The sequence below is a fragment of the Camponotus vicinus genome, unplaced genomic scaffold (genome assembly GCF_025532165.1).
Source record: "Camponotus vicinus isolate PSW18456_S1 unplaced genomic scaffold, iyCamVici1.0 SCAF_4, whole genome shotgun sequence".
In the NCBI taxonomy this organism is placed as follows: Eukaryota; Metazoa; Arthropoda; class Insecta; order Hymenoptera; family Formicidae; genus Camponotus; species Camponotus vicinus.
In genome coordinates, this window is record NW_028141976.1 from 17,496,458 (window position 1) to 17,517,666 (window position 21,209).

The window sequence follows — 21,209 nt, forward strand, 5'->3', positions numbered from 1 at the left end:
TTTTATACTTTACTAAAAGTATTTTGCATGTTTTAATATTATATTTTAAGAATACGGCACAGCGAGAGATGTCATGTCTTTGAATTCTCGAATCCTTGCGTTATTTTATTCTTTTAGTTAGTTACAATTCTAATTTGGCAGTTGGACGACGACCAATGTCTCAAGCATTACGAAAGATCTGTTGTAAGCGACGATGTACTAACTTAGAAATTACGTGATACACCCGGGATTTGCTAGCATGTGATTTGTATATTTTTATAAATAACGTCGTGTCTAAATATTATGCGCCTGTTGCTCCATCTTAAATTCTTAAAAATTCTTGGATTCTGCAGTTTTTACTTTTGCATTTCTTTATAATCTCTCAAAAGATATCTCTTAAGATATCAAAACTGCTTCGAATATACAAAGGGAATTTGAATCTGTTATATTATTAAAATTTAAAAAAGTTTGATCTCCATTTAATCAAATATGAATAACATTAGATTTTAAATTCGTAAATTAGATTGCATTTTTTAAAATTTCTTTTATTTTTATATTTGTCTAAATTTTTTTATATTTTTCAATTTATCTAAGTCTCTCGTTGAATCATAAGAAAAGCTATTTGAATTAGATCAAACTGAGTAATACTCGGTGAGAATCAATGGCCGATTAAACCATCGGTTACTCTGTCTCCTCTCTCTCTCTCTCTCTCTCTCTCTCTCTCTCTCTCTCTCTCTCTCTCTCTCTCTCTCTCTTTTCTTTCTCTTTCGTCCGACCACTCTCCCACTTCTCTTCCGCCATCGAAGTTTCTCTCCGGCCCCGAGAAGTCTTCGAGAGTTCGTTCTTTCGAATGAGTAAACGTTGTGGAATTCGACGCTTCGAGCGGCAAGTGGGACCCCGTGACTAGCGATGGGCCCGATACCCTCGCAATCTGTCGATATCTCCTACGAATATGATCGTTTACGCAGGCTTTATCAAACAGTTCGAGAAAGTTGCTAAAGCAACGTTTTACTTGCAAAAAATCAATAGCGGAAATACTAATTTACATAAAATCAACATATGGAAACTTTCCAGAAGAAAGACTTGATATCATTATGTCATCTTTTATTTTAGAGATGAACATGCAAAATTATTCAGTAATAATTATACGAAATACGAGCATAAGAAATATTTGCTTGCGACATGTCCAGCAAATATTTAAATTAGAATTTATATAATTAAAGTGTTATATATTTAATATTAAAAAACAAGGAACTACGAATTATGAAAACTTTCAAATTTGATGTCGTAAGCGAATAATGCCATTTTCAATGAGCTTTACTCTAAAAGAAAAATTAAAAATATAAATATAAATTATATATAGGCATCTCTATCTCCTAAATATAGATAATATTCTGTCATTCATTGCTTTTTCATAAATACATTGTTTTTCACTCAGCAAAAATTAAAAAATATCTATAAAATTTTAAAGAAGCAAACTTTAAGTATCAATATTTTGTTGCTTTTCATTGTTGTTTTAGTTAACTTTGAATATATTTTGCATTAAAGCGTGTATAAAATTGAAATTTTATTATATAACACTAAATATTGAAAATTAAAAATTCGCGAAGAATAATGGTTTATGTTCAAGGAAAGTAGCTTTACACATTTATTAGAATCCGTTGAAAACTAACATGATAGTGGTAATAGATAAATTGCGATGTAAATAAAATAATTTATTACCATGCTGACTAAAATTAAGATAAAAGTATTTGTTTCGGACTATCGCTATTCGTAACCTGACCAAGGCATTCAGCCTGCGAACAGGTGTAGCACCGACACCTGCCATCATGCGAATACTCTGCGTTCTTTCATTCATTCGAAAAAGACGATAATTTCTCCGAATTAATTTCATCGTGTCCTTCATCTCATTTCAATCTTCACGCATAAGTATCTATATCAAATATCTTGAATTGCATCAGAGTGATAATTTACAGTAAAATAACAGAAAATGCACAAAATTTGCAAGCAAATTTAAGGAAATCTTGAAAAGAATTTTTTTTTTAATTTATACATTTTCATGAAAATTTATTTATTATTTTAAGATAACTTAGGCTCTTTTTTCCTTCCATCTTGATCCTATTATATATCTTCAATGAATGTAAAAATTGTCAATTAAAAAATTTATTCATTTAAAAAAATGCTTCAAACATGTCCTACTTTTAATTTATACATTTATGGATCTAAAAAATTGAGGCTAAGCATCTCAATTAGATTTTTCATTTACATTACAATCACATTCTCTTTACATACGATAGCAATATATAATTAAAGCAATTAATTAAAATATCCAGTATATCTGCAAGTGAAATGATTACTTCGATTAAATACCCGAAGATTCGAAAATTGTAAGATTTAGATATTAGATTATTAAATTTATATATACAGAGAGAGAGAGAGACAGAAATTCCCATATTAGCATTATATTATAATATCTAAAGATTTCACTAAAGAATCTATTAATTTTCACAAAACATGTTATAAACACATTCAAAAATCGCACGAAAACTTCAATATCTAAATCCTATCACTATGTATTTTAAATAGACATATTTGTAAGCTAGGTGAAATAAAATAAAGAAGAATATGTAACGTATATAAGAATATATATATATATATATATTTAAAGATTCAACTGCTCTAAATTTTACACTCTTTTAATTCGCTTCCTAGACTATAGGATAGGACCCCTTAATCTTACACACGTCTTATTCCTTTTACCGCTCGAGCTCAACTCAACTCTCTCGCGACTCTCTCCCTTCCATTTCTCTCATTTCCAAAATTTTGCTAGTCATCACCGATAACGGCGCCCTTATCCTCTTCAGCGAATTAAATTCCTACTCTTGCCAAAATTCGGCCTCTTTTCGCCGAGTTTAAGAATCCCTGCCATATCGATCCTTTCGATATCGACCTATGTTTCTCTTACGCTTACATATTTAAGAAAAAATCCAAGACTTAAAACTTTATGATTGAATAAGCAAATTGTACTTTGGAGTATGAAAAAGATCTTTATTACAAATTTCGAATAGTATTTACATTTAATATATTTGTAGAGAATATTTTATTTTAATTATATCCATGTGTAAAGATTGAATAAAGATCAAATGTTTCAATTTTTTTCGATTTACATACATCTAAGATTCTAAAAATTGAAAGAAATATTTCAATCATAGAATCTCGATATATATATACAAGTCCCCAGATAATTGAAAATCCAAGAGTGCACGCATTCGAAAACACTTTGAATCTATACAGCTTTAGGAAACTAAAAACCAGAGAATCTCGATTACACACACACCTTGCATCTACATGTCCAGGAACCGAAAAGTCCGGTCCGCTGTTTAGAAATCCAACGGTGGCCCGAGCGTCCGAGTTTTCGACTTACACATTCGAGAATGAAAAAGCTCGAAAAGTGTTATAAGTAAAAGCGAACCCGATATGCACTCCCGACGCGATACCATCCATAAGAACGATCTTACGAGGGTCGGATAGGAAAGGATCAGGAAGAGGAGGATGTTGGTGAGATGGACCATCGGGATGACGTCACGGGTTTCAAGAGAGCGCGGTCGCGTGGGCCTGGAAGACCCCGCGATGCTCACGTCGGATCAACATGCTTCCCATGGGAATGGCAAAAATGCGCGAGGTATACGACACGGAAGATCTACAATCGCGAGAGCGCGATCGATGCGGAATCCTCTGCCAACGGCCGGCGAGCGAAGACTGAGGGGGAAAAGACAGGCTAAGCGCGGCGCGCGCGATACGCGGACGACGACGACGATGACGACGACGACGGCGACGAGTTCGCCGGCGACGAGGAGAACGGAGAACATTAGAGGAGAGTGGAGAACATTGCCGGCCGCGACAGGGGTGAAGGGGATCGCGGAGCGCTCTGCGCAGGAGCGTAATTTAACCCCTCGTACCAAACCCAGCTTACACTGGAATGCACGTTAATCTTTTCAATATCGTTTTTTTTTTGCAAAGAGGAAAAAATTATATAAATTCGTAAAAAAATAGTATCTTATCTGCAGCGAAAATAATATATTTTTTCAGTTGGCTCTGTAAAATTCATATATTTATCTTGAAATTTCGATAAGAAAACGTTTCGTAAGGAAAGGAGCATATTTTGCAAACTTTAATTTTGTTAGAAAAAGAATAATTGAACAAATTAAATTCACAAGTAATTATAATTTTCCAAAAATTATTTATTTTAAGTTTCTTTAATATATCGCAAAATATGGTATACATAAATTAACATCGCATATATGTATGTTTGCTTTCTATGTTTCTTTTCCTTTGGGAAGATATATAAGCACAGAGTGATATATACATCACGTTTTTCTTCAGGGATTTTAGAAACTTCTGATGGGAAATATTTTTCAGTTAGTTTTAACGGAGTTTTGCCACTCGAGGCTCGTACTCGTATACACTATTCCAATTTTATTGTATTTTTATTTAATATTTGATATGTATCGCACAGTAAATATTAATTCTGAACTTCCCGCATCTCCTTAACATTATTGCATCTTTAAATTCGTAGAACTCTTACCTCTGTCTGCAGCTTCAAAGCGACAAATTTTACAAGTGCGTGCTTTTTAGCGTATTTCACTGTTGAAATTCCGTTAAATATAATTTCTCGACTTCTACATCTTTTCAATTTATACGCAACATTAACTATCGACAATCGCGAAAAAAAAGGAAGTTCTGCGCCATCGTGCGTGCAACGCGCGCGAGATGACTCATCCGACGACGGCACAAGCATACGCGCTTTATGTGTACAACACGCGCATGTATTGTGTACACTTGTACGTTCATACAACCGGTGTCTCGAGATACACATTACGCCACGGCGGCACTGCCGTACCGAGAAAAGAGCTCCTAACGCACACGTTCGATCGATATTAGTCTCGGTATTTTGAATATTAATAGTATTATACTGAGATATCACACGTGAGAACTATAGCAATGCGGGAGATGTAAAGAGGCTTCCACGTGATCGATATCAGTCGTTTCGAATATTAATATCGAATGGTCTCACCGAGTTCTTTATCACGTCAGCATTTCGTCGTCTTGCTGATTTCAACTTATCGCAATTTTTACAATTTGAAAAAAATGATTCTTTTTACTTTTATGCTTTTCTGAATAATATTTATATGCTATCGTATGGTATGATGATGATTTTGAAAGATTGTAATTGTACGTTTCATGCAATAAAAGATATTCAAACATGAAGGTTAAAAATTGTTTTTATTTCTAAATATAATTCATGATATAAAATCATATTTTTTCATGTTTTAAAATTTGTATTATATATATTATATATTATATAATGCTCATTGATATCCAACACATATATTTGCAAACAGGCTATGATTTATAGTATCGATTTATCGTCTCGCATGTGAAAAAATTTTTAATCTAAAGATCTATCTCGAGAAATACTACAAATAAAAATTGATTCACTCTTTGAAAAGTTGTAAGGATTAAAATATTTCTATCTAAAACATATTTAAAAAATATTTTTAATTTTTCTTTGTTTTCCAATTATTAGACAAAAATAATTGCAATCAATTATAATCTTTCAAAATTACCTAACCATTAATGAATAATGATTAAAGAAAAACTGGCATTATCGAAATTCAATACTTATCAGTAGCCACAATAAGTCTTGAAAAAAAAACCGATTTAAAATTGATTAAAGAAACGCAAAAGTACGATTAACCTGAGGGACACTCTGTATATCTAGATTATGGGTTTAACTTAAATTGCTACCACACAAAAATAGTCAACGTCGAAATGATGTGTTATCTGATGAAAATGTAAATGAAATACAAAAAGTGCGTCAAAGTAAAATATAGAAAGGTTAAAAAAAGCTGTTTAAATATGGAGAACAATTTAAAAGAGGTATAGAACTGAAGTCTGAATAATTACTAGTGTAAAGAAACTATTTGTATCGCATATGTTTTCTTGGTTCGTTCGATAGCCTATGGATTAATTACTCGTCAATTATTTCGGATAATCAATATAGTATTTGTATAACATTTCTTGATGTTAATCAATTGCTTTATTTCGATATGCGCGATAATTTCGTCACACATAGGACGTTTTTCACATGTTGTATATACGCAGGCTGATAAAAAAAAACTCGAGAGCATGATTAACACATGCGAATTGTTTTCTCAGGTGAATTTGTACAAATTTTATTCCTCTAACAGCTATTTTTTGCATTATTTCTGAACATTATCTCATATGTGATTCCTTTTTTATTGTGAAATTACGAAATCTTCGGATTTGTCCTTTTTATCATAATTAATTGATGCACTCCTAGATTTTTTCATTAATTTGAATAGAGCAGATAAGATTGCGTTATAATGGCATTGACGCACTCACAGTTATACGATAACCGATTCTGAAAATTTAATCGACTATTCTTCGATACTTACGCGATGCTTACGTAGACAGGAAATGTAATTCTTAAATAAACGAAGTGAATGAAACTGTTTTTAGTCGTGACGCAGTTTTTTCGCGTCTCTCTTATTTCTCTCTTTTACTTTTTTTTTTAAATATTTATAGAATAATATAATTTGTCTAAAGATTATACTTAAAAAAAAAAAATATCTTTAAAAAGAATTCACAAAAGCAATTAGACAGGAAGATATATAGATCCAATAATTTATAATCTCATGATACTTCGATATTTAAATTTTTTTAAATATCACATGTATGAAGTCGGATTAAACAGTATGAAAAATATTCAATGATTCTAAACTATAAAAATCTAAAATTCTTAATTGAAAATATTTAAAAAATCTAAAAATTCTTATATATGTATTTAAAAAAATCTAAAATTCGAAAATTAAAAATTTAACGATCTCAGGATCTGAAAACTTCAAGATTCAAATGTACGTCAAAGATCGGAAAATTTAGGAATCTATTTCATAGATTTTCAAGAACCTATCCAGCACACACAAAAAAGGTCCAACATTTAATCAACCCTCTCGCCCTTCCGAGAAAGTTCACGTAGTGCGTTTGCGTAATGGTCATCTAAAACTTCGCCAAAGATAGAGTCTGACATCATACACACGGGCATCAGTCGGATCGAATGAGCGATAAACATATGTATTCACGCATAATGTCCTCGTACGCGGAAGATTCCAGTTTATCACTTACGTACAACTGTCAATCGATTGATCGATGCACCCATTAATATTGCAAACATACGATTCTTCTACGAATCTTCTTGCTTTCTCTCTTATTTCTTTATATATATATATATATATATATATATATATATATATATATATACATATATATATATATTAGCATCGCGTATCGAAGAATAGTCGATTAAATTTTTAGAATCGATTATCGTATAAATGTGAGTGCGTCTAATAAAGACACAACTATTTAGATGTATATATATATATATATATATATATATATATATATACATCTAAATTTCTTCGATACGCGATGCTTACGTAGACAGGAAATATAATTCTTAAATAAACGATTCCACTCATATGCACGAATAAATAAAGATCTTTAGTTACAATTATTTATATTAAAGTAGCACTAAAACAAATGTCTGAATAATTATCTTTTAAAATGTCAATTTCTTTTTCTCTTTTTTTGACGAAATATTATGTGAGAATGTTGATATGTGTATAAATTCGATGAATTTTTTCGTTCTTTCGCGGTTTGAAGATATGTAATATTCGCGAAAATCCATCATTTATAGACAAGAAAGACACACACAGATTCTCAAAGATAAAAGATAAAACTGATATGAAGATCACCGAAGTACTCTAATAATATTGTTGATTTCATCGTAATAAAAAATTAAAAAACTCATAGCTCCAAAAATTGCGAAGAAAAATACGCGATCAAAATACGATCAAAAAGCGCAATATTGATATTAATTGATGCGTATACACTGTATATTCGGCGATATGCAACGATGATTAAACATCGCCAATAATCATATCAGTTATCTCCACTCATGACGTCAGAATCGAGAAAACAAGCGAAACAAGTTTCAAGTTCCATGGAACAATTAATTTTTATTTATAATGAAACTATCGCGTAGCATGATAAAGCAGATTTATAAAACGTACAGAAACTTTATCATTAAACTAACATATTACTAACTAATATATTACTATTACTAATATATTACTTTATCATTAAACTAATATATTCTTCGTAACAAAAAAAAAATAAAAGCAAAAAATATATATAATTTTTATTATTTTTAATTTTCTTAATGAAAGTAACTTTAACTGTCCGAATTTTTCGCATTTTTTTCCATGTCATTTTCATCAAAAATCGGATCTTTAGCATATTTTACAAATCTATTCTATCAATATGTATAACATTAAAAATTCAATTATTTTGATTATTTATTTAAATTAATTATGTGTGTGTGTGTGTATGTGAAACTATGGCAAGTGAACAGAATGTTCACGCTTCTCGTAATTTCTCGTTATTTTCGAATCGTGGGTGCGTATCATCATAGAGGGTTTATTGTTTGCCGAGAGAATAATGGCGATTTACACACGAGCTCGGATACGGCAGCTTATAGTAACACGTAACACTCGCCGCTGCTGCTGATAAGACGTCTTTGTACATATGTACTATATCGGTAGAGACGTCACGAAAGCAACCTGATAAAATACGATTCGCTCAAGTACGATGTATAAGATAATACGTGCTATATAGTGTGCCCCGCAATTATCAGCAGACTGAAAGCTTCGAAGCAATGTTCGCTTTCGAAAGTACCTTTCTCTCAATCTTTCATTAGATTTTTCGATTTACTACTATGTAGATCAAATTATAATTGCATTTTACATATTCAGTTGACATAATTAATATCCTAGTAACGCACACATATTTGTTTATATTAAAATTGCATTTGTGATTTTATAATATAAAATTATTCATTTACAGCATATAAAATATAATAAATGTTGTAGACTTCAATAAATAATGATGAAAAAAGTTCGATAAAATTGCACACATAAATGTAATTAAAAAGAAATTTAAACAATTTTTTGAATCTTTCAAAAATATAATAGCACATATTAAAAAAGAATCTTCTGCATACAAATCGATAAAGCATGTGATTTTTAATATTTGTGTGAAGATTTAATATTATTTCTTTAATGATTATACCCATTTGAAGAATTTTATCAATCAATTTTACGAAAAAAACGAATCATTCTTCAAAGGAAATTGACTCATGATTCAATAAATGCAAAATGACTTTTATTTTTACATAATTTGAATCATGATTTTGCACTTTTCAAAATCAAAATGTTTCAGGCATTTAAAATTTTGAAGAAAATTTAGAATAATTCAAGAATATAAAAATCAAAAGATATAAATATTTTAATATGAATAAACAACAAAAAACTGAGAAAAAAGTTGTAAACTTGACTAAACCATTTAACAAAATTATTATTTTTTTAATTGAAATATTTAAGTTAAATGTCATGTTAAATTTAATATGCCATATTTAATTTAAATACTTAAATATTTCAATTAAAAAAATAATTTAGTTGAATGATTTAGTCAAGTTTAACAACTTTTTTCCTCAAAGTAAGTAAGATATAAATAAATAAAGATATATAAATTCAAAGATTTTTTATCTAAAATTTTAAAAAGTATTGAAAAAATTCAGAAAATACATATATGCAAGGATGCTACAATCTCTCATGTTTTATCCCTCTAGGTTTAAAGATTCAAAATGTTAAAAATCAGTTTTAAAAAAAAATCTTTCGATTTTTTAATACTTTATCAAAAATAAGAAATTTAAAAATCGATAGTTATAAATTAATAAATTCAGTTTTATCTATTCTATTACAAATTAATAATAAAAAACATGACTCACCATCGATGGGATGAAATCGAAATTTCTTGAGCCTCGGCAATTTCGCAGGAGAACAGACTCTCGTCAGAACTGGCATCTCGCTAACTTCTCTGGGTGACGATCGGCCAGAAATTCCGTCCGAAAATGATTTCAGCTCCGAAACAGCCGCACGCTTCGGCGATCTTTCCGTGATACCAGTGGCCTCTACGAAAAAAGGAAAAATGTGAACATAAGTATATGTATATATATATATAGATATATATATATAGATATATATCCTTTGTTTGAGTTGATTGACTGCGTGCAATATCCTGACGTGGACGATGGTGCGTCATCGTTGAGTGTCATCGTGTGTATATATGTATGCGCGAGTGTCATTATTCCAGTATGCGGATTGCAAAACTTTTCACGACGTTGTTTAACCGCGACAGCACTTTTTTTAATAAGCGATGGCGATATCATTGCACCGCGATATCTGTACTTTCCATGAATCAACAAATATGTCAGAGATATATGTGTATCTTTTTACACAACTTTTGCTACAGATCTCTTTCGCATGAGTTATTAAAGTTTAAATTTTAGCTATTACGACTAAGGTTTAGACAAAAAAATTTTGTTAAATTTTATAACGTGACAGTTTTTCTCTATGCTCAGATTGTTAACATTATAAGAAAAAAATTATTTATAATATTTCTACTATATATTAATACATATGTATACATAAGAAATTTTTTAAATTCTTGTTTAAAATTATCAAAAGATTTCAATGTAATCTTTGATAATTTTTTGTTATTTTATAAATTACATTTTTTGGCACAACTGTCATTTCAAATTTATCTAATTAATATATTGTAAGCATATAAGCGTAGTTTCAATTAGAATTTATCTCTTATATTTTATTTCTTATTTTTATATATTCCGAATCATTCATTGTCTCGACGAATGCATCCGGTAAATGTCAAACTATCAAGAATCAGCGGTCCGAAATTATAGCTATGAGTCACACGATTGATAATCAATCGCGGAAAAGTTAATACTTGCAAAATACCTTGACCCCATTTTTCCTTAGTTTTCTCTTTAAAAAAAGATGATTACTCGATATCTAAAAAATCATTTTTTAAATAAATAGTTATTTTGATATAAAAATAGCGATGAAAGTATTTGAAACTAGATTTAAAAATAATTTTATTTTTTTCTATTTTTTCCAATAGACTATTAAACTTTAACTAAAAAAGAAAAAAAATCAAAGTAAGCTTTAATTTTGAATAACAGAGGAATTTATTTTTACCATAAAACTTTCAATAGTTTTTTTTTTATTTAATCAACCCTTGCAAAAATGTCTTTTGTAATATGTAAAATGTGTAAATCTTTTTTTATATATTTATAATATTATAATGTGCGAATATAATTAATAATTAATTTCTATTATTGATTTCATATATTATGTAATATTATTTTATATAGCATAAATGATAATATGTATAAATAAAAATGAAAATATTTTTATCTTATAAAATATAATTGTTTTTATAAAAACATATTTTTACATATTTATATATATCTATAAATATGTCATTTTCGTGCAAAAAATTATTTGTGACTTAAAATACCATAACAATGTTAAATATAACAAACAAACTTGTATTTCTAAAGACACGAAGCTTAGAAATGATTTGTATTCTAGTTTCAAAGTTGCATGATTAATAAATAAAAAAGAATATGAAAAAAAACGAAATAATAAATTAATTTTTACTAATTCACAAATATTTAGCTTCTGTATGGGTTTTAAAATTAAATGTCATAATTCTTCAAAAGTTACATAAATCGCGTAATTCAAATGTCACGAGAAAATTATCCTGTATCTTTTAATATATACATATACAAGATACGTCACACATTCTATTATTTTAAACTCTTTTTAATTAATAGTAAATAATAAATTAATATAGAAATAGAAAATAGTAATAAATAGAAAATAGTAAATAATAAATTAAAAAATAGTAATGAGTTTTTCATTTTACTGATAAAAAATAAACTTTATTGCGTGACATAGAAATATGACAAATTTGTTGCACTAACTTTTGAGGTTAATTCCTAATTGTGCGTTATACTTCTCGACATGTATAAATACGCGATTTATTTCCAGAAGTTTTATTTGACAATATTCAGCGAACTTTTCTACGGGTGTGTGTAGAGTATACGTTACTTATCAGGTGAACTGTCAATATCGTCACGCTTACCGGGTGACAGCGATCTCTTGACGGGCGACGCTCTCGCGGCACGATGGCTCACAATTGACTGTGCCGCGCCGTCGCGGCCAGCCGCCGATATCTTGGCGCTCATCCTCGCCGCGCGAGGTCAGGTCCCGGCGATCCTGATTCACGTACCAGGAAGTTCAGTTCGGAGGACGACGTAGGAGCATGGCCGGCGCGCCAAGTCACAAGGTGACGACGGTCCGCCGCTACGTTTCCAGGTGTCAGTCGAGATTGATTCACGCCGACCTGCAAAAATACCCGTTAGAGTAGCGTGACATTGGATGAGACGACAGGCAGACGAAGAAACGGTGTCTATCGGTCTGATCAGTTCGATGAGCTTCGGGCATGTCAAGTTATTCGAAGTCAAAGACGTTTATTTTTCTCTCTCTAATGCTTCTCGCAAAAGGTCATACTTTATTTTCTTTTAATTTATTTTTGTAAAATAAAGAGAGAATTAATCTTTTACGTTATTTGTATCATGATTGCTATAAAAGGGAACACAACAATTTTAAATGATTAAGAATAAATGAAAAATTTTATTTCTACTCTTGCAATCCTCCTCATTTATAGAACGTATGGCCTTCCGCTTCAAGTCATAAAATATCAAAAAAAAATCACGAATACACAAGGACGCGGGAAGAGCGTTGACTTTAGCGAGAGAACCTTGAAGAGAAGGAACAGGAAGAACTCGAGGAAACCAAGGCGATCCACAATTTCTCGTTTATTCTGGCGGTTTAATTTATTACAGGAACAGATCAAAGGGGAACGAAAAATCGCGGATCCATCGGACGTTAAACGCCTTGAACACGATGCCGGTAATAGCGACGCTCGATATATTTCGATAGGAAGGGATGTCGTGAAGAAAAGGAGAATATAGTTCTCGCACACCTGCGCGACACGATGTGTGTACGTGTGTATTTAAATAGCATTCAGCCTCGAGGTGAAAACGCAAGGCTGCGGCAAGGACTCGCGGCGCCATTATATGATGCACACGACAGAAAGAAAGACAATCGAAGTTCTCTCGCGAGAGCATAAAATAAGTCTATATTTAATGCCGCGAGATAAATGTCTTTGTATCGGGGAAGGAAGGGTATCTGGATGCGAGCGTCAGATAACACGCAAAAAGAAAAATCAGTATCTCTGAAGAGTGCGATTGACGTAGAATTACAGATTAGAAGATTAATCTCGAACTTGAGACGCAGATTTTGTTAATTGCAGAAATTTCTCTTATATTTTTATTTATTAATTTTAACTCTCGCGACGTGGACATCTAAATTCCCTTTAAGAATTGAAAATTATACGTACGTAAGAGCCAATTAATCACGTCGAAATGTAAAAGAAGAAAATAAATTTAAAAAGTGAAAGATTTTTAATCGCATGCAATTCACCGAAAAAGAAAAAAATTCATGCGTATATTTAAAATCGCGTACATTTTACGAATATTTTGCACTCCTCGGCGATTTTCCTATATTTACATGTTCGATTATTACGTCTTCGTAGATTAGTCTCAGGCACTCGAAACTGTCATTCGGACACGATTGCTCGACGCTTCAGTCCGGACGCGGACGTGCATGGCCCCGTCGACGCTGTCACCGAGGACACGACTGTGCTGGAAGTGTTGCCTGCAACGCGGCACTCCTCGTATGTACACGGTGTCCTAGGTAACCCGCCGTCGCCTACGCAGAGTTGTAGCCGCAAGTCCGCGTGGATACATGCGCGCGCGGATCACATGTATAGGAGCGAGTATCGAATCGATTTCTTCACCTGCCTTACCAGAGTTTCTCAATACTCTGAGTTTCTTAATATTAATATTTGCAATAGCCGCGCGAGATTATTGTTATAAAGCTTATAATTGCAACTCGATCCTTGAGGAAAGACCGTACACTAGAGTGAAAAATCCTGCGAGAGAAAAGAGCAGTTTAAAATTGTAATTTACATTATATCCGATCTCTTTTTCTTCACAAAGTATACATTTACAAAGAATTCAGATCCTTCCTTGTTTCAATCTTAATGTTTTAGGTATTCTAAATATTCATCAAATTTTAGAAGAATTTTGTCTCAAATTTATTGGCTCTCTCTTCAAGTGAAATGTGTTATCTCTCTCTCTTTCTCTTCTATACTTGAAATAATAATACATATTCGGAAAAAAATGGGAAGAAAAAGAAAACGGAAGATTGCAAAATATAGTACAGAAATTTTCTCTCCCTCAGAAAATTAAAATATTGAATTAAAATATTTTCGGGAGTCACATTATCCAATGAAATTCTCTACATCTCGGGCTACCAGAGCTTATCTTCTCATATTAATAGTAAAGTGACAATATGGGTACCACTGGTGAGCACAACGATCCAATCTGCTTCCGTATTTAGCGAAGCGCGTTTATGCCGTGGCATTACTTCACCCTTTGCGAGTACATCGTATTTAGATTATATCGATTGCCGTTGCACGTCATAGCTTGACCTACTTGTAACACGTTGGACGTTTTTATACATACACCTAACACATACATACATGACATACAATTATATATATAAATATAGATGAGGTATTTAACCCTGTTTTATGACGAAAAAAATGTCATCACGCTACGTGAATGTCATATCGATTCCAATATCAATAGATCAGAAAACAAGGTTTTTTTTTATACATCTCGCGTAATTTTATTTGTATATTTAATAAACATTTGGTTATAAGTACATATTAAGTGAGCAAATAAATATTTTCAGTAATGAAAAATAAAGAACAGTATCATATACTATTCTGTAGAAATTGAAAATTATAACTTCATCATAATCATCTTCAATTATTGGTTTAAAATCTATATCCTGCTTGTTCAAAATAAAATTCAAGCTTTCACATAAAACAATTCTCATGTTTTAATCATATTCTATTCATTTTGCACAAATCTTTCCGCAGAGGGACAAGACCACAAAAAAAAGAAAAAAAAAACAAAATATTAATAATTACTTGAAATCTTAATCTCAAAGTATTAAACAGTATATAAGTACATTTTAAATAACACGCCGAATATACCAATAAAATACAACAGTAAATTAAAATAAAAAGCAACCTATCACAACACTATTGTTAGAAATGTAACAACAAATTAAAATAAAAAATAATTTATCACAACCACTATTGTTAAAACATTTTTTCCAGCAATTTATCTTACGTAAAGATTTGCATTTAACACAAAGTTATTCGCACAAAATATAAAAAATATATCTTTGAACATATATATTAATTTTTTAATTTGGAGAACTTGTTTGATCTAATGCAAACTCGGCGTTAAAAATTTATGCTTTTTAAATGCAATGTTCTTTTTATATTAAAAAAAAATATATTAAAACTGATAAAATAATGATCGATATAAATGAAAACATACGCGTAAATGTAACATAGTAAAAACAAACGTAAATATCTGAATAAAACTGAACGTAATAAAAACGAATTTATAATTGTATCACATTTAAAGAATTACGTGATTCTGCACTTTTGCAAATCTTGTTATGTCGCGATAGCGTAAAATATATTCGCATTCGTAGGAAGAGTTTGATTAAAAAAGCAACCGGAAAATCTGGACATAACGATTTATACTCAACTTGTTGTGCAAACTGCAACATCTGCGCGCCGAGATTATCCTCGATGGAGAATTTCTCGAAATTGCGCATAAACATATCTTCCAGACTGGAAACGTAGAGACTGAAAGAATTCGACGCATCTTTATTGGACGAGTTTTCCTTAGCGGCATAGTTGATGCACGCATCGCAATTAACGTGCATCCGTAAGCATTCACTGAGCAGAAATTCACAGACACGTTTAAACGCGCTTTTTTCAGGCAATCGTAAATCAATGTTACGATAATTCGTTGTCGCGACGCTTAAAACTATTTGAGTGGCAACGGGTTGAACTGTATCAGTTTGAGGAGACGATGCCGACAATGCTATTCGCTTAAGCATCCTCCGCGCGTTCGCGGTGGAATTGTCTTCACTTGAATGCTCGAGAAAATGCTTGCTTACGAGGTTCTTGAACGCGCGAGTAAACAAGATGGGTGTGGGTTTAACGCGATTTCCACTTTGTCGTCTAATAGAACGGAAGACGCGCTCGATGCCCTCCTGATTCAATCTTCTCGTGCGAAGGAAAGGGATCTGATGCTCCTTCAATGTATTCCACAATTGGATAATCGCGTTGATCGTAATCTGCCAACGATCGAAGGATTTTATCGATTTCACGCATACGCCATTTGCATCGATCACTCTGATTGACTTCAGGAAATCGAGCGTTCGTTGCAAGAAGCATATCTCGTGCATGCTACCCGTGAAAGCTTGACCAAAATCCTTAGTATTAGTCTTGGTTGATACAGACGAGTTTAGGATGTCGAATAACTGATCGAAAATGTATACAAATTCCATCGTTCCAATCGCTTTCAACGGAAACTCACCAGACGCGATATGCGCACTCAAACCTGCAGCCATGCTACTGCTAAATATTTGAACGGCATATTTGGTTTCAATCTTTTGACGTCTATTAGGTTCAAGATGACTTATGGTCAATTTAGGAACCAGTGGCAAGCGCATTTGACTATCACGCCTGAACAACAATTCGATATCTGTCCACGAAGCTCTCTTCTCGCGAAAACGGAGTTCGTGATGCATGAAAACATTTCTGGTCGCTCTTATTAGACGAGGGACATCGAAGATGTAAAATATTCTGTCGCCGTTCACTAGAAAGGACGAATGCTCCACAGAAATCCCTAATTTCCGTGATAGTTGTAGAAATGTTGGTGTCGTGTCTGTGATTAAGGCGTGCACAGTCACGTCGATGCTCTTTAATTTAATTATCGCCTGAAATATCAGATCTTTCATGATATTGACACAACACGTGCTACCGTAGAAATAGTAAGCTACGGGTTGTTCCCAGTCACTGGTGAGGCTACGCGCCATTATCACTAAGGCCTTTCTCGCCAGCGTGCGTCGTTTCTCCATACCGATATCATGGAAACCGATGATTCTGTCACGCGATAGATTGTAAAAGAGATGTGGTCTCAGTTGCATTTCACTTACACATAGACAGCAAAACCTCTCTATCACTGGTAGCGACTTCATCTTCAAATGCAATGCGTTCAACACATTATCGTTCAAACTAGGCGGTATATCCCAGTTGCGGATATGTCTCCACAATTGACGTACAGTAGGCAACAGGCATAACGGTCGATAAAATCGGTAGGCACCCGAAGCTATAAGGAAAAACTCGAGCGCAGATTGTCTATCTGCGAAATTTCTTTTAGCTTTGCGTTTCTCGCGAGCATCAATGTATGCAGATACTAATAGGGCATAGTTACGCGGTAATAAATCCGCGCACGCTGCTTTAAACTGGTCCACCTTCGTGCAATGATCTTCGTTTTCTGTATAGAGCATTTTCGATCGCTTTGCAGTGTGGCTGTCGATATGAATTTCGTGATTTTCTATTTGTCTCTTCTTTAAAAAAGAACCGATGTATACCCACGCTTCCGGTGTCTGTGTTGAAATGTGCCAACGTCTTCTTTTTGGAATTCTGCATAATGTACTAATGATTAAATTGACGTTTTTCTATATCTCACTAAATAATTTTACTAATCACTTTTTATTAATCACTAAAGCAAATTTTCGCAAAACTTATAACGTCTCGTAATAACAAATAATTCTCACCTGTCACTATTTTGTTGCGTTGTACAAACCGATATTGCTTTCGATGTCGTTGGCGTTAAAGAATCCACAGACGTTAAATCTATGATTCCTCTGTAAAAAAAAGAAATAAATATGCTTAATATATAAATCAGGCTATATAAATCCGTATTTTAAAATTGTTACCAAATTTACCCGTCGTCACATTTTGGAGATATTCGTGATGATGTCGATATCGTCGAGTCTGTACATACTTCGTTGAAAAGTTGTACGAGTTGTACCTCTGTCTTGGGAATATTTCTATCAACAAAAATATATTCCTCCTTTAAATCATGTTACATGAGTTTATCTTTTAAAATTGTTATCAAATTTACCCATTATTGCATTCCGTAAATATTCGTGATGATGTTGGTATTGCCATGTCTGTACATACTTCATTGACGAGTTGTACCTCTGCTTTAGAGCTACCAACAAAAATATAATGTATTTATTATTTTCGAATTTCTTATCGCTGATAGATACTCGAGAAATTCACTAATAAAAGTTCTATTAATAAAATGAGTATAAATTAAAACATTTTGATGAACGATAATTATATGAAAGAAAGCGATGTTAGTGTTTTTAACAGTGCTTTAGCAGTTATATGTATTTAATATATGTTAATAAATACAAATAATAAAATAAATATTAATATTCAAACTTACTTATTATAGTTCTCTGACTTCTCTTTTAGCAATGTTGTCTGAACTGATGATATATTTCTAAGAAAATTTAAATTTTTAAATTATTCAATATTTGTAATTAGAAACAAAACATTATTAATATAAAAAGCTAAAACTTACTTATTCTCGTACACTTGCTTTATAGATGCTTTCGGGAAAAGCACTTGTAATGGTGAAGTTACAATTGTATCCCTGTAATCAAAAAATTATACTTGATCAATAAATAAAAAAGTAATCATAGTAATATAACAAAAATCAACTTTGCATAAAATATGTTTATTTTACATCTATTATAGAATATATGATATATACGCTACATATAAGAATATATGTTACATGCAGCAAAGTTAACTGAATAGTTAATTAATTATGATTGTGTTGTGTGAAATTACTATCAGTATATTATCATTCTATATTTGATAAACAAACATTCTAGTAATACTGCCAGTGAATTCTTTAATGCAGTGTTTATATCATTCTTTTGACAAAGTAGAAAATCACCTTTCAGTTTTTATAGGATGTGTCAAACTCAATTGCGTTGATAAATTTGATGATGAGTTTCTAAAAAAATTTTTATTAAATTAATGTCCTATTCTTGTAGCAAAAAAAATAAAAGAGGAAATTGAATGCAAGCTTACCTAGTTCTGCTCTCTGGCTTCAAAAATATAGTTACAAAAGAAATTGGTTGTAACAAGTCTGTAGATTTATTACTGAAAAACAATTATATTTTATATTTCTTAAGTAATTTTTGTATTGAATAATTTTCTTGGAAAATTATTTAAAATATAGTAAAATAAAGTAACTAAAAAATACAATTACAAAAATATTTACTCACTTTCCTGCCTGTACTGGTTTCAAAAATATTGATGGTACAGCTTCTTTGCTAAGATAGATTCTTCCTTCTATATTTCGAAACATTTCTACTCGAAAATGCAAGTGACATAAACGATAGTATTGATTAGCATATTCTGGACCTAGTGTCATTAAGTCCATTCTATTGCATGCTTTAATCCATTCTAACCATCTAAAAAGTATATAAAATTCTAATTTTGAATATAAATTTAAGATTATATTTCTATAAATTACTATAAATTTCAAAATGTAATTCATATACAGTACATTTAAATGCAATATTAATATAAACACAAAATCAAAATATTCTAAATTTTATTCAAAATTCTTTAACAATTTATAATATTAAGAAAGATTTTTGAAATATATTAAAGAGCAAGCAGATACTATAAATACATGCCTTTTTCTTTCTTTTGGAAAACGAAAGAAATGCCGCTTCGCTATTTTTATATTCAGCATACAACCTGATGCCAAGCACCAACGAGTGTTAGTTTCATTCATTTTATTACAAAATTTTAGTAATAATCACACTGTGCAATAGATTGTCCACTTAAACCTAGAGTAAAACAACAAATAATATAATATATAAAATAATATATAAAATTAAAATTATTTAAAGTATCAACTTTTAATGTCCTATCTATTTTGTATATTCGTAATATAGATATATTTTTACTCTTAAAAATCTATAACAGATTATATACTCATAATATATTACTAGAAATTTTGATCCTCTGAGATAAGAATAATTTGAAAATTATTTTGTTCACAAATAATATCAAGTACAAAATTTTATTCTATTGATTTATATTAATGTTTTATTATACATACACATATATATATATATATATATATATATATATATGTGTGTGTGTGTGTGTGTGTAATAAGATATATTCTATAAAATATATTAGTAAAAATAATATAAATCAATAGAATATATTTTTTATATATTCTTAGTAAAACTAATACAAACTTCGTATGATAAAATAAAGGCTCAATAACATGCAAGATTTGTAATATCATATTTTAAAAGCAAGAATATAAGAAATATAATAGGATACATATAAAAAAAATTTCCTGAAAATTTAATTGTCATTTGGATGTCATTAAAAAATAATCAATACTAGTATTTTTCTTTCAATTATTCAATTATTTGTTATTATTACAGCAGAATACAGATTTAACAAATCTTTTATACACAATCTCTTATAAAAATTCTACAGATGAACAAATACTTACGAGAATGGTAGAATGATAGATCTTTGTAAATACATATACGTTTGCGAGCATAAATTCGTACGAAATTTGAAACATTCAATATTTATATCTTCTAGATATACAGATACAGATCCTTTGATATATAGATAAATATTTGTTTTTTTGACATCCATATATTTCTTCTCTCGGACGTAACTTTTCAGATAAACGAAAAACGACGAAACAATCTATCAAAATCCGCCAAATTGCACCATACGAAACGTATAACAGGATCTAACACGCATGTCTAGTACGTACTAAATTCAACAAGTGCATTTGGAACCCGACAAGAAAAAGATATTATAAACAAAAACACGTTTTGATCTTTTTGACAAAATCATTATGCGAGTTTAGAAAATCTTGTTCAATTTTTCGATATCGAAACTTCCTTTCGCATTTTCATGTTTTTTTCTCTTATTATTTTCTTTATTTATATTCCAAAAAATTCTCGTAATTTTTTTTCGAGCTCAAGATCCTAAAAGTCAAATACGTACTTACGATCCTGCATACATCTTATCTTACCATTTTTCACCGTAACTTTATGCTTTTCATAGTAAAAAGTGTAGTAATT

The 21,209-nt window shown here is 31.0% G+C and overlaps 2 protein-coding genes across 7 annotated transcripts in view; both read right to left on the bottom strand.

The window, feature by feature from the left end:
• The window catches only part of LOC145970708 (dual specificity protein phosphatase 10), a 37,556-nt gene extending 25,290 nt beyond the window's left edge, over nucleotides 1–12,266 (bottom strand). For 2 of the 3 annotated variants that reach the window (XR_014438566.1, XM_083097591.1), the window contains exons 1-2: nucleotides 12,127–12,266; nucleotides 9,908–10,090 (exon numbers count right to left, since the gene is read on the bottom strand). Coding sequence is in view for 2 of the 3 variants with exons in the window: in XM_083097591.1 (XP_082953717.1) it covers nucleotides 9,908–10,090; nucleotides 12,127–12,229 (286 nt within the window). In the remaining variant the exon portion in view is untranslated. Of the gene's footprint in view, nucleotides 1–3,316; nucleotides 3,826–9,907; nucleotides 10,091–12,126 lie in introns of those variants that run through there. The other variant, XM_083097592.1, reaches the window with a different exon arrangement.
• Nucleotides 12,253–20,758, bottom strand: LOC145970707 (uncharacterized). 4 transcript variants are annotated; one of them, XR_014438564.1, is made up of 12 exons: nucleotides 20,621–20,758; nucleotides 19,779–19,934; nucleotides 19,362–19,550; nucleotides 19,165–19,236; nucleotides 19,028–19,087; nucleotides 18,647–18,718; nucleotides 18,509–18,565; nucleotides 18,179–18,268; nucleotides 18,000–18,104; nucleotides 17,829–17,918; nucleotides 13,572–17,706; nucleotides 12,253–12,387 (listed from the first exon to the last, which is right to left on the bottom strand). XR_014438564.1 is itself a non-coding variant. In XM_083097590.1 (11 exons), exons 2-11 carry the CDS (start codon nucleotides 19,877–19,879, stop codon nucleotides 15,594–15,596), a joined length of 2,937 nt encoding a protein of 978 aa, XP_082953716.1. In that variant the 5' UTR covers nucleotides 19,880–19,934; nucleotides 20,621–20,758; the 3' UTR covers nucleotides 13,543–15,593. The 4 variants fall into 4 exon arrangements, 2 of the variants coding, with proteins under 2 accessions (XP_082953716.1, XP_082953714.1); XR_014438565.1 differs by having other exon boundaries at nucleotides 12,288–12,387; nucleotides 13,617–17,706; XM_083097590.1 differs by lacking the exon at nucleotides 12,253–12,387 and having other exon boundaries at nucleotides 13,543–17,694.
• Between the last annotated feature and the right edge of the window lie 451 nt (nucleotides 20,759–21,209).

Excerpts from the sequence above, each read along its gene's own strand:
- LOC145970707 (XM_083097588.1), bottom strand. The coding sequence starts at position 19,879 with ATGAATGAAACTAACACTCGTTGGTGCTTGGCATCAGGTTGTATGCTG. Across the intron at positions 19,088-19,164 it reads AAGCCAGAGAGCAGAACTAG|AAACTCATCATCAAATTTAT; the intron begins GTAAGCTTGCAT and ends AAATTTTTTTAG. Across the intron at positions 18,105-18,178 it reads TTTACGGAATGCAATAATGG|AAATATTCCCAAGACAGAGG; the intron begins GTAAATTTGATA and ends TTTTGTTGATAG.